The sequence below is a fragment of the Alosa alosa genome, chromosome 7 (assembly GCF_017589495.1).
Source record: "Alosa alosa isolate M-15738 ecotype Scorff River chromosome 7, AALO_Geno_1.1, whole genome shotgun sequence".
NCBI lineage: Eukaryota > Metazoa > Chordata > Actinopteri > Clupeiformes > Clupeidae > Alosa > Alosa alosa.
The window spans coordinates 14,766,097-14,780,843 of record NC_063195.1 but is presented as its reverse complement, the minus strand read 5'-3'; the positions used below and the strand labels follow the sequence as shown (position 1 = coordinate 14,780,843).

At 40.6% G+C, this 14,747-nt stretch overlaps 1 protein-coding gene across 1 annotated transcript; it reads right to left on the bottom strand.

The window, feature by feature from the left end:
* Window positions 1-4,211: 4,211 nt before the first annotated feature.
* Window positions 4,212-13,462, bottom strand: LOC125298027. Its single transcript, XM_048248661.1, has 7 exons — window positions 13,366-13,462; window positions 12,716-13,021; window positions 6,497-6,793; window positions 6,067-6,357; window positions 5,799-5,972; window positions 5,059-5,111; window positions 4,212-4,860 (listed from the first exon to the last, which is right to left on the bottom strand). The coding sequence occupies exons 1-7, from the start codon at window positions 13,397-13,399 to the stop codon at window positions 4,513-4,515; spliced, it is 1,503 nt and encodes a 500-aa protein (XP_048104618.1). The 5' UTR covers window positions 13,400-13,462; the 3' UTR covers window positions 4,212-4,512.
* Window positions 13,463-14,747: the final 1,285 nt, after the last annotated feature.

Below are 14,747 nucleotides of genomic sequence, written 5' to 3'. Positions count from 1 at the left end.
TCCTCCTCTCCTCTCCTCTCCTCTCCTCCTCTCTCTTCTCTCCTCCTCTCCTCTCCTCCCTCCTCTCCTCCCCTCATCTCCTCTCCTCCTCCTCTCTCCTCCTCCTCTCTCCTCTCCTCCCTCTCCTCTCCCCTCATCTCCTCTCCTCCTCTCCCTCCCTCCTCCTCTCCTCTCCTCCTCCTCTCTCTTCTCCTCTCCTCTCCTCCTCTTCCTCTCCTCTCCTCTCCTCCTCTCCTCCTCTCCTCTCCTCCTCTCTCCTCCTCTCTCCTCCTCTTCTCCTCTCCTCCTCTCCTCCTCTCTCCTCTCTCCTCCTCTCCTCTCCTCTCCTCCTCTCTTCTCCTCTCCTCCTCTCCTCTCCTTTCCTCTCTTCTCCTCTCCTCTCTCCTCCTCTCTCCTCCCTCTCTCCTCTCCTCTCCTCTCCTCCTCTCTCCTCTCCTCCTCTCCTCTCCTCTCTCTCCTCCTCTCTCTTCTCTCCTCTCCTCTCCTCTCCTCCTCCTCTCCTCCCTCCTCTCTCCTCTCCTCCTCTCTTCTCCTCTCCTCTTCTCCTCTCCTCTCCTCTCCTCTCCCCTCATCTCCTCTCCTCCTCTCCTCTCCTCTCCTCTCCCTCCTCTCTTCTCCTCCTCCTCCTCTCCTCTCCTCTCCCCTCATCTCCTCCTCTCCTCTCCTCTCCTCCTCTCTTCTCCTCTCCTCCTCTCTCCTCCTCCTCTCCTCCCTCCTCCTCTCCTCCTCTCTTCTCCTCTCCTCCTCTTCTCCTCTCCTCTCCTCTCCTCTCCCCTCATCTCCTCTCCTCTCCTCTCCTCCTCCTCTCTCCTCTCTCTCCTCATCTCATCTCCTCATTTTTTCTTCTCTTCATTCTTCTTCCCTCCCCTTTCCCCTACATCATGAACTTCCTCTCTGTCTTCAAATGTTATGACTCATGCATTGATAGCAATCTGTCCATGTGGAGGTGTGCAATTGATGTTAAATGACAAACACACATTTTGTAATATGTAATATGTGTTGTTATAAATTGTTACCAAATTTAGTTATTTGTATTTTTTTTATTTAATTATATTTCATTAATGTTGTTTTTTATGATATTAAAATATATAAGCACACCCCTTGGGTTATATGTGTTGATGTTGATTTCATGAGCGATCATTAACTTCCTGCTGATCAGGCATCTGCTGTGTTAAGGTGATATTCAGTGATTAAGCCATGTATATCCTGAAGATTCATGTTGGGGTTCAGTTGCTAGGACCCAAATAATTGCAGTCTCAATCCAGCAACTTGTTTTCATGCTTTCACGCAAAACAGAATTTGCTGACAGCAGGACAAAAAAATGCAAGTTCGGGGATGTGTGTTATATTTGTCTGGATTGAGACAGTGGGGGTGGTCAGCTTCCTATCTTGTGTTCAGACATACTTTCACTTCCTCTTAGTGGTCAAGATATTTTTATTGTGGAGGGTAAAAAAATGTGAAAGGACGAAACATTAAAATTTGGAAAATACTTACTTATTATACTGTATATAAAATGTCAAGTGGTGGACAAAATGTTGATTCTTAATGTGTGGTAAACAATCAAACACAAACTAATGTACAATAAAAAATGAATGGCTTCATTCACCTAGCCAAAGAAAGTCAAAGGGCTTTTATTATTGAAGGTGTGCCATTTACTATGATTTCACATCTCATTTCATACCTCAGGTTTGTCACACACTTGATATACAACACAGGATTCAACAGACTGATAAGTAAATGTAAAAACGTTGCATATCTTGGATAGATGCTGTTCTAATGCTAGTTAGTAGGCCTGTTCAGAGCAATTTATAGGATTCAAAGCGACATATAACCTGAATCCCCTTGGTTCGTGTTTGGATTCAGTTGCTGGTATGTTGGTATATTTAGACTGGTGCTGAGATGAGGAGTGTGGCAAACAAATACTTTCTGGCAAGGATTCACATTCAGTGTCTGAGAGGTAGCTACAGATTGGCGGCCTGTTTTGTTGTCCAGAGTTTGATTGGTGGGAGCGCTCTCGGTGGATGTTGGAATCACTGCCAGGTAGAGCGGAACGGCTGATGTGTCAGAGTTCTGGTACTCGGGATCAGAATTTGGAGGTGTTGGGGGTTTGCCCAGTCTTCTGACGGCTTGTGTAACATCGTTCTCATAATCAACAGTCTCCTGAAAGAAAAATACATAATTCCTTTCAGTTGCAGCAGCCACATATGTTAGCAAATGCAGATGAACAATGTACACCTATCATTTAAATATGGGGATATGCAGCTTATAAAGGCTTAGCATATAAAAAAATATATGTTTTTGTATTTAGTTTAGTTTTGAAAAACAATGCCACTTTACAATTTTTGTATTTCCACTCACCTTCCTAGTCCTTGCTGTATCTGTGGACATTTGATTGCCTGGCAAGTTAGGAGCTGTGAAGACAGTCAGAGCACAGGTTACTCGTGGAGTCTGATCGTAAACATTTTACCAATTACGAACCTCATCATTGAATCAACATTAGCTTAATAATAACTTTGTTATAGTTTTCACTTGAATTCAGCATTCCACAAGAACATCTGGTAGGAAAAATAATCCAAAGTGTGGATAGACTCTTATTTATAGAATAAAAATAAAACGGTAACAACACTGATAAACAGCAAAATATGCTATGGTTACTATGGATACCACCCTGTCTATTTGAATGACCTTACTCAAACATATTGGGTAAAAATGTGAAACGGTCTTAAAGTGCTGCTAACAACTGTGCTACCATTACTACATCACAACAACTTGTTTTCAATGTTGAAACAGATCGAGAGCACCATATTTGACTTAAGTTGTCATGCTCTTGGCATGGCACAATGTCTCCGTAATCCTGAACCATTAGGTAAATAGGTAAGGTATAGTGAATAGGTGAGTAAATGCTGGATGACGTCATTTAATTTTTTTTTATTAGACACTTTTGTTGAAAGTAACTTCCATGTATTTGAACGAAAGACGGAACAAAATACACCAGCAAGGTGGTTTTTTTTCTTCTGACCGACAGTAGGTAAGGTAATATTCAGTGATTAAGCCATGTATATCCTGAAGATTCATGTTGGGGTTCAGTTGCTAGGACCCAAATAATTGCAGTCTCAATCCAGCAACTTGTTTTCACGTTTCTTGTTGAAAGATGCAAAACAGAATTTGCTGACAGCAGGACAAAAAAATGCAAGTTCGGGGATGTGTGTTATATTTGTCTGGATTGAGACAGTGGGGGTGGTCAGCTTCCTATCTTGTGTTCAGACATACTTTCACTTCCTCTTAGTGGTCAAGATATTTTTATTGTGGTGGGCAAAACAGAAATATATAGCATTAAAACAATCAATTTGTATAGTTGAGATAGAGTGTGAAATGGTAGTGAAATCACAATGACTCAAATAGGTCCAAAAGTATGAGTATATATACTCTTTTGATCCCGTGAGGGAAATTTGGTCTCTGCATTTATCCCAATCCGTGAATTAGTGAAACACACTCAGCACACAGTGAGGTGAAGCACACACTAATCCCGACGCAGTGAGCTGCCTGCTACAGCAGCACTCGGGGAGCAGTGAGGGGTTAGGTGCCTTGCTCAAGGGCACTTCAGCCGTTCCTACTAGTCAGGGTTCGAACCGGAAACCCTCTGGTTACGAGTCTGAAGCGCTAACCAGTAGGCCGCGGCTTCCCCCAAAATGCAGTTCAATATCAATGCTCATCTGCAAATGTGTTATATAAAGATCTTGCATATATATAAATCAGGAACTGGGGCCTCAATCATGCATAATGCAGGAGGCATGCCTGCTAACAGCCTCTCTTTGACATTCTTGTGTCCAGGTTTGAAAAGACAAAATAGCTCTTTCATTCTTAAAATCCCAGCCTTTGCATTGTCACCCATAATTAAACACTGAATGAAAAAAAGAATTTGTTAGTAATGATACGTGACACAAAGTGGGTGTCAGGCTATTCGGTTATAGTAATATGATCATCATGCAACAATATGTTTCAAGAACATGAGACATGAGACAATCACATCAAGACCATTATAAAAACATCCAATTTTATTCTTTAGAAAACCAATACTCAGCAAATAGATGAATACAGCAAATACAAAACAAATGCATGTATCAAAAACTATTACACACTTTTGTAAAAAAATGTGAAAGGACGAAACATTAAAATTTGGAAAATACTTACTTAATATACTGTATATAAAATGTCAAGTGGTGGACAAAATGTTGATTCTTAATGTGTGGTAAACAATCAAACACAAACTAATGTACAATAAAAAATGAATGGCTTCATTCACCTAGCCAAAGAAAGTCAAAGGGCTTTTATTATCGAAGGTGTGCCATTTACTATGATTTCACATCTCATTTCATACCTCAGGTTTGTCACACACTTGATATACAACACAGGATTCAACAGACTGATAAGTAAATGTAAAAACGTTGCATATCTTGGATAGATGCTGTTCTAATGCTAGTTAGTAGGCCTGTTCAGAGCAATTTATAGGATTCAAAGCGACATATAACCTGAATCCCCTTGGTTCGTGTTTGGATTCAGTTGCTGGTATGTTGGTATATTTAGACTGGTGCTGAGATGAGGAGTGTGGCAAACAAATACTTTCTGGCAAGGATTCACATTCAGTGTCTGAGAGGTAGCTACAGATTGGCGGCCTGTTTTGTTGTCCAGAGTTTGATTGGTGGGAGCGCTCTCGGTGGATGTTGGAATCACTGCCAGGTAGAGCGGAACGGCTGATGTGTCAGAGTTCTGGTACTCGGGATCAGAATTTGGAGGTGTTGGGGGGTTTGCCCGAGTCTTACGACGGGCGTGTACAACATCGTTCTCATAATCAACAGTCTCCTGAAAGAAAAATACATAATTCCTTTCAGTTGCAGCAGCCACATATGTTAGCAAATGCAGATGAACAATGTACACCTATCATTTAAATATGGGGATATGCAGCTTATAAAGGCTTAGCATATAAAAAAATATATGTTTTTGTATTTAGTTTAGTTTTGAAAAACAATGCCACTTTACAATTTTTGTATTTCCACTCACCTTCCTAGTCCTTGCTGTATCTGTGGACATTTGATTGCCTGGCAAGTTAGGAGCTGTGAAGACAGTCAGAGCACAGGTTACTCGTGGAGTCTGATCGTAAACATTTTACCAATTACGAACCTCATCATTGAATCAACATTAGCTTAATAATAACTTTGTTATAGTTTTCACTTGAATTCAGCATTCCACAAGAACATCTGGTAGGAAAAATAATCCAAAGTGTGGATAGACTCTTATTTATAGAATAAAGCAAAACGGTAACAACACTGATAAACAGCAAAATATGCTATGGTTACTATGGATACCACCCTGTCTATTTGAATGACCTTACTCAAACATATTGGGTAAAAATGTGAAACGGTCTTAAAGTGCTGCTAACAACTGTGCTACCATTACTACATCACAACAACTTGTTTTCAATGTTGAAACAGATCGAGAGCACCATATTTGACTTAAGTTGTCATGCTCTTGGCATGGCACAATGTCTCCGTAATCCTGAACCATTTGGTAAATAGGTAAGGTATAGTGAATAGGTGAGTAAATGCTGGATGACGTCGTTTAATTTTTTTTTTATTAGACACTTTTGTTGAAAGGAACTTCCATGTATTTGAACGAAAGACGGAACAAAATGCACCAGCAAGGTGTTTTTTTTTCTTCTGACCGACAGTACTCCGTGACCTTGATCAACAGAGCACTGTTAAAAAGCATCATGGGAGCCAGAAAACACCAGATTAACTCACGTTGTTCTGATTTCTTCTTCTTGTATTTGACCACCACCAGGAGGCCTATGCCCAACAGCAGCAGCACCACGACAGGGACCAGCACCCAGATGGCCGAGTTGGTGTCTGAGCCGCTGGGTGTTTGTGGGGAATCTGTTTGTGGGGAATCTGAACCTGAATCTGTTTGGGGGGAAACTGAGAGATGGATAGAGAGAGAGAGAGAGATGACATGTAATTTGCTGCATTCAATAGGACTATTTATAGCTGTGCTGATAGGAAATGCACTCACATTTTTTGACAGTTAACTGAATGGCTGACGTAAACTCAGGTCCTCTGTCAGTAAACTCCACACACCAGTATATCCCAGAATCCTCTGCTCTTAGGTTGTAAATGCTCACAATGAAGACTTTCTCAGCGACATTGTCCTCCAAAGAGAATCTGTCGTTCAACGCCCCCTGCACCAAACACTCCCCAGGATCACTTCCCCTGCAGACATGCTTGCGATACGCCATACTCTTGGTAGTTTGAGATTTGCAGGGTATTTTAATGTTGCGTCCCTCATAGTTGCTCACATTGATCACTGGCAATTATGAAAAAGAATAATTAAATATTATAGAACACGTACACAGCTTCAAACAAATGCAATTTTGACAATTTACAACCGCAAAATGCACAGATAACTGCATGGCACTGCCAATTTGTAAAGACATCCAACATACAGGCTTTCACTTCCAGTGGCCATTCAGGAAAAAACCTGAAGTCAAATATTCCAAACATGTATTTCCCAGAATCCTCTGCTCCAAGTCCTCTGATGGTCAGTGTAAGCTCCTTGGTTCTGGTATTGTCATACAGGAAACACTTCTCAGCATTATTGGCCCTGGGCTGGCCATTTTGAGTGTAAATGAGGGGTGTGGGGTGTCCTAGTTTTTGGACGCACTTCCCCTTGTTCTCATATCCAAATCCATACACCAGTTTCATCTCTACTTCTCCCCCGATGTATCCAGTTAGTGGGATGGCTGTAACAGAAAAACAGAAGAAAGTATGATAAAAAAAATTGACAGGTTGGCATCCATTTAATATATTTTTTTTCTCCTTTTTTTCAAGTATACAAAGGAGAAGAGTTAAATTCCTTGTGCTGTAGGTCAGGGTCGGACTGGGAGCAAAATTCGGCCCTGGCAATTTTCTCCTGGACCGGCCCACCGCTGGACCGACGACCCCCCCCAACACACACACACACACACACACACACACACACAAAAAACCTAATTCCCCCCATAAATAACAAACACACAGTATTATACTGTAGCAACACTTCATAAACTGAACCCAAACATTTAGATTTGGACCTATAGCCTAATCACAATAACACAGGGGTCCGGGGGTGTCTCTCCGTTTTATACTCCTGGGAACCAAGAAAAAAAGTGTCCAACACTTTCTTTTTTTTTGTGATTTCCTTTCTATTTAGGAATAAAAAAACATCTTACAATTTTTATTTTTTTAAATTTATTTTTATTTTAAATGTTATAGCATGTCCCCTGTGGTGGACAAAAGGACCGTTTTACTATACTAAACTTAACCAAATATAAGGGGAAAATGTTATTTATCCTTCTAGACTACTTTATTTGCCTTTTTGGACAGTTGTATTTCTTTTTTCTGGATTGTTCATTTCATTTTCATGTTTTTCTTTCATCTGCGATAATTCATTTTTTAGTCTTACTCTTCCTCGCTATCTTCTTGAGGCACAGGTTCATAGTCCTCATCTCTGTTTCACTCACTCATCACCTGAGAGCTCCAAATCTGACCTCCCCTCATTCATCCTATACAAATGATCTCCTAAATTTCCCAAAAAATCTAAATATTTTGGTCCTGGTGTCCATTATAATGGACATTCATAAAGTCACTATTATTTCAAAATGTAAATAACTTAACTTCTTTCCAAATGAATTATATGATTCCTGACATTTTCATTTCATTCCATAAAATGTGCTTGTTTTGATGTCAACCATTTTTGAGAACCAGGAAGAGGAGGTTCCCAGCAACCCAGCCAAATCACATGATATATCATTAGAAAGCCCAGGATGTCCTCTTTAAAAGACCACAGGAATTGATAGAATCATGGAGGTATTATATATAACTGGAGAGAGTGACTAAGTCCCGCCCTCCATACAAATGAATGGCAGAGGCTAGGCTAGTAAATCCGGCCAATTCATAGTCAACGGCATATTGAACACTGGGGCTCGGATCCAGCGCCAGTCGGCTCTGACCATGCGCCAAGTTCTAAAGCTGGAAATGACGCATGGACCAACGTCGATTTTTATTGGGTATTCTATAAAAAGAGAGTCGTCCTCCAGTAAGAGGGTGGCGATAATGCACATACTTTGCTTGCCACGTAACAAGAAGAAGAAAAAGTTGCTCGGGAATGCGCGTGGAGTCCAGTGGAGTCGCCCTAAAGCGCCACTTAATTTAATTGGATAACAGTGGCTCTAACTAAGAGCGGTCTGCCTGACGTCTTGTCAAATATTTTCGAACATGACGTGAAATATCCGTTGTCGAACTATAAATAAACTATTCGGTTTTTAGTGCCATGTGTAGCGCATTTTTACAGTCTATGATTAGTTTGTTTTTTATTTTATTGTTTGCCAGCATGAGCGGACAATTACGTCCCCAACTCATCTAAAATGTGGTGTCTGGAAATACTTTGGGTTGTACACCGCAGATGGTAAAGTAACGTTAAAGAGAATGTAGTCTGCATATACGATATCCAATCTTCGCGCTCACCTGTCGAGTTAGGCTACCATCCAAATGAGGCAGCGGAGTCAGAGGCACAGTAGACGGCCAGCATCGCCAGGCGTCCAACATCGGATGTGTGCATTCTGTCCGGGGTCTGCTATTTACTTAGGCTTCGCAAAGCACAGGTATTTATTTGGGGTAGGCTTATTCGAGGCAGAACTTTTGTTTAGAGCGGCATACTACGCTATCAAAAGCAGACGATTTTCGGTTTTGGTATGGGATTTAATTTACTTTTGGACTTTTAATATATAGTTAAATGTTGAGACTGATGGACACTTAAATCTACGGGGTATTTGATGATCACTGTAAAGTTTCGTGTAGTTGAAAAAGTGTTGGAATTTCCAGCTGCTTATTGTGAGACAAGGCAGTCCCTGTCACACATTCATTAAACGTGCGCTGTGCTCTAATGGAAACCTTATTGGGTAGCGAAGTAGCCTAAATTGAGCTATTTTTTTTTTATTATGCATGGTTTACTTTTATTAAATTTGTAGCCTGAAATGCCTCGCGGCAATAATTGTGTTTCAATGTAGTAGCCTACTGATTCAGCCTCTGGCAAGCTCAAAAGGGGGCGGCTATGGGTTGACAGCAACGTGTGACCATGGTTCAACGAGACAAGGGCTTTATGCCGCTGTTGTGTAATGTATTGTATTTAATCATGTTTAGGCTATTTTTGTTCGGGACAAACAACAACGAAACAAGATCAATACACTTTCTTTATTTGTCATATGATGCATAAATAACCATAATATACACGTCTTCTCATAGGCTCCTCAAGAAATACGCACTGAACAATGTTTGGCTGTAGCCGCCGGATAGGTACCCGCCCACCAACATGTACGCGCATGAGAGCTCGTGCCCAACACGGATTTTCGTGCATGGAGCTGGTTCCAAATGCTCCATGCGGCGCCATACTTGAAAATGGCGTATGCTAACATGCCGAAGCTAATCTGCACGCTCTTGACCCCCTGGATAGAATAGCTAAAAGGGGTAAAGGGGTATGCTTCTAGAACTTATGTCCACTACAGAGGACATAGGTCTATGGATTGGTTCTCAGGTGGTTAAAAAAAATTATGGTTGCTACACCATTTTAAAGTGATTTGAAATTGAGAGGGACAGGATTCAGGGATAGGCTACTGACAGGCTCATCTTCTGTCTGTCTCACGTCATGTTACCCCATGCATTAAACCACATGTCACTGCTTGACTAAATGAAAAATATAGGTTACTGAACATGGACATCGTCATAGTTGACAGAAATTACGTTTTGTGCCAACATGTTGTAGAAACACAAACACAGCCTTTATTTGGTACAAATATTCTCCTTTCCTTTGGTTATAGTCTGCGATTCACATTAACTGTAAAGGCTATCACCACAAGTGTAGGCTATACTAAACGTTTTTGCCCTAGTTTGTGTGCCGTCATCACATTTTTCAAAATTAGGCTACCTTCGTTAGGCTACTAACCTACCAGTTGATAGCCTACTTTTTACCTGCATCGACTCGCGATTGATTGTGCATCTAACACTCTGTGGAGAGACCACTTTCCAAGTTTCACTTTCACTGTCGTTGTGAGCTAAAAGGCTAGGCCTACTATATGGGAAATACTTTGAAGTTCCTTTTGAGTAGGATCAGCTCCAAAAATGAATGGGTTTTCTTTAACCTGTGCTACACTTTTTCACCAAGTTGTGCGAAAATTGTAGTTTTTTTTTTATGTTGACAGAACCGCACTACATTAGCCTACATGGTGCAGTAAATGGAAGCTCTTGCAGCGCGTGCAACTAACGTCTATAAAAACAATATATTGTAGCATTTCACCAAGAGCCAGAGTTTCATTAACTGTTTATTGTCACAAAGCACACAATGCAGCATGTAACACACAGCGGGCCGTGTCAGGCCCAGAACCGAAAGAGGCAGAACTTCCTCGAACCGTAGCCTATATTCCCCAGGGGTCCCGCCCCCCTCTCACCAGGCAGCCAACCATGAGCGTGCCCGGGGTTATGCATAGCGCGGGCACTCCCTGATTGACAGCCGGTCGCTACATTATTTATGGAATAAAACTAGACCTCTGATTGCTGTTTACGGTTAAACTGCGATAATGTGAACACCAGCCAGCATGCACTGGAACTAGCGGCTGCTTTGACAAATCCACTTGAGGGGTGGGGCAGGGGGGCGCGATCGTAACACACACTGAACCTGTCATGAAGAGGCCAAAATGATTGACCTGTCACTCCCCAAGCCAAATGGATGCAACTGCATTTATAGGCTAGGCCTAGACCGCAAATAGGCTAAATAACTCTTTTTTTTTTTTTTTTTTTAAATCCCGGAGGTCACCGGCCCACATGTGGACCGGCCCACCGGGCATTTGCCCGGTTGTACAGATTACCAGTCCGAGCCTGGTCGGGGATTTCTCATAGTAGCCGATCAACAATCTCTCAACAGTCTCTGTAGGCAGCCTGTCCCCAAACTAAAACGGAATCCAGCATGGGAATTCTCTGGGAATACTAAATGGAGGGGTGAGCTACCTCTCTGGCTTGTTTTGTTTGGTCCTGGGTTAAAATATAATGTACGTTTTAACTAATTAATTTAAACATCAACACAAACAAATGTGACTTCCTGCAAAATTCCTGACTGCACCTTTAACATGATACACAGGACACAACAACAGGTGGCAGTTAGCACCGCATGTTGTACCCAGGTTCCATAACGGCCCTCCCTCACAAAATTACTCATTAAAAATATATATGAATGATTTTCATATCACAGATACACATAAAATGGAAAGAAGGTCTAAATCAAACCAATGATATTACCACCAATGAAAACCTGTGGTTTATACAATATAAGCTTATGACAAGAATCTATTATACCAAATCTAACATACATACACTTGATCCTTCTTCTTCTACTTTGTGTCTAAAATGTGGCTGTCAGGATGATACTCTTATTAGTAGAGGTGCTGGGTAAGATTTGTATGCACTTCATTTAGCGGAGAATATCTCAACTGTTATAGACTAATATGGCCCCACTGAACAACGTGGGATGTGTGCCAAAATCTCTACCCGGGACGAAAGTCCTGAAAAGGACCACAACAGATGACACTATTATCACACTTCAGGTGAATGGGACTTTGTTTCCCCTTTATAGATATTCCCATACATTTCTACCAGATTAATCTTCATATTAAGAGAAATACTTTTTGTATTACACTTTGCCTAAAAAATAAAACAAAATATGCAAATGAGGCAATATCTCATAAAATATGCGTACATATAAACTCTTGACGCTACAGATTTTCTGAGGTGATCACAATGTTCACAGTGACCATAATTAAAAGGTCTTAGAAGAGTGTAAGCATTCTGATTCAATGGGGTCATATTAGTCTATAACAGTTGAGATATTCTCCGCTAAATGAAGTGCATACAAATCTTACCCAGGACCTAGACTATATACATGCTTTCTGGGAATGTGAAAAAATAAAAAATCCAAATCCAAAACTTTCACATTGTACACAGTATGCACTGAGCTCGCCGCTAGGTTGCTTTTGGTTGAGGTAACATCTCAGGTAACTGTTCAGCATTCAACCCCTTGATGCGGTCACCAATAACTACCACTCCAGAAACACAGCAAAAAGATTTCCACAAATCTCATAGTCAATTCCGGTCAAAGATGACCACAGCTTTTGAGCACCTCAGCCATAGCCATTGGCAACCTCAGATGGCTGTTTTACAGTTATTTTTAATGATGCTCCATGAAAACCAAAAGCCAATAGGTATACGTCTCTACTACCAATCTCCACTGGTCCTGTTTGTGCTTATAGTCACATAACTTCACTTCTGCTACCAATTCTGCATTATTTGACTCTCAAAAGCTTCCTCCCTCACATCCTCAAAGGGAATAGTTTACTAAATATTACATTTAAGTGTAAATATTACTTACAAGTGTTGCTTGGTTCAGTACAAAGTCAAAGTCAACATTATATCCTCTCTAAAAATGGAAATGATATAGCTTCATGCATTCTGCATTTTATGGATGTAAATAAATTGTATTATTTCGTATTGTTAAGATGGTCATTAGAAGATACAATAACACAATATAGTATTGCTCATTTGGTTGACATATGAATGGTTCAACATTAATTCATCACACTTACCCCAAAACTGCATTTTGGCAGTAGTGACCATGTTCTCATTTGATTGCCAAATGCACCAGTACTCTCCTGTGTCACTGTCAGAGACGGGATCGATGACTACAACCCCTATGTCAGTCATTCTGTATTTGGATAATGTGCTTTGGGGATTCCCCTGTTCATTTGTGGAAATGATAACGATACATTGTTTGATATCGCTACGTTTGCAGAGGCGAAATTGGACTGAGCTTAACAGCGGTGGAGTGGGACAGTAGATGTTTGCACTTTCCCCAATATAGCCGGTCTTTACTGCTACTTCACACCAACCTTCTATAAAGAAATACAAACAGTCTGATTACAAATAGACTGAAACATGTATTTATGATTAATAATACATGTTAAGTGTATGATCACATGGTAAGTCGATATCCAGGAAAAAAAATATGTGCAAAATGTTTAAGCCCCCATTAGATAGTAGGATCACTAGGTATATCAGCACACTGTATATTGATTAACATTGATATATTGATGGCATGTTCAAAGAAAACATGCATAGTGGCTTAACACTTTTGCACAGAATTCCCCCAAATATAATTTCATTAGTATTATCCTTGCATTGGTGAGCTTACCCCTATGCACTGCATACAATAAAATAAAAACAACAACAATTTTACCTGGGATCAGGAAGATGATGACAAACAGACACATTTTAAGTTTTCGGGTCTTTGAGAGTCAGAACTTGAGAAAAACAAGTCAAGTGTTGGTACCAGCATCATGTGTCAGTTCTTAAGTTTACTGGTGTTGCCTTATAGGCTTCCCCTTCCTCTCTCCTCCTACACACGAGTGTGTGTGTGTGTGTGTGTGTGTGTGAGAGAGAGTATTTAATATGATTGTTTTTGCTGTTGTTGTGTAGTGCTACACTATGGCAAGTTCTAATATTGGAATAATTCATCCAAACCCATTCTGTGGTAAGACTCCACTTTGATCACAGGAATGTGTGCGTATGTGTGTGTGTGTCGGGGGGAGAGATTCCACCCCATCTCTCTCCCTCCCTCTCACCTCCTTTCACACTTCCGGTGTATATGTAATGTGTCCTGACCACATTGATGGCAGCCAAATGTGCTTGTTTTTTTAGGACAAATTTGCTTAACCCACTGGCAGACAAACGTACTTGTTTTCAGGATGAGACATCTTAAAAAAGTCAAACTCTTCAAATTAAGTGAAAAAGCAAGAAAGCACTAGGTAAGTCTTGTTATACTGAAAAAACCCAATACCAAATAGATTTTTCATCTTGATATAAGATTAATAATGCTTGGTTATTAATTTTATTGCAATGATTTTATTATATAAGCAGTTTGTACAGAATTGTCGTGTACAGGGAACCTGCGTTTGGCATAATGGTCACAGTGTGGTGGAAGAAGTCAGCTTCCTCTCTCGGGCAGACACTTTCATGTCCTCTTTCAGAACACGCGACATGCTGGCACCACAAGCTATAGAAAGGGAAATGTGTGTGTGTGTGTGTGTGTGTGTGTGAGAGAGGGGGTTCTGGAGAGAGGAGCAAAGATTGTTCTAAGTATTCTCAGACATGTAAATACTATGACCTATAGCAGCGGTTCCGAAATTTTTTTTCCAGCGTACCACAACCTACATCCTGACTCAGCTCGCGTACCCCCACCATCCGACACATAAAAACGTAACACATATTGACGTATCCATTAGCCATTGCAACTGGTCTATGAGCTCTCACACTAAAATACAGTGTGTAGAGCAATATTATGAAACACAAAGCACATCGAGAACATAGGCTTAAGATTTAAAAAAAAATAAAAAATAACACCTTTCCAACATTGGCCTTTACATCTTGCGTAGGCCTACATGTTGGCCTACCACAGTTTGGGAATCCCTGACCTATAGCACTATCAGCACTAATTTGAAATTACAGAAATTGAGTTTATCCTGACGTTGTTGAGTCTGAAGGAGAAATTTTGGATTACTAACATTTTTATGTATTAGAAGTGCATACTAATCTACATCTATTACATAGAATTGATTAACA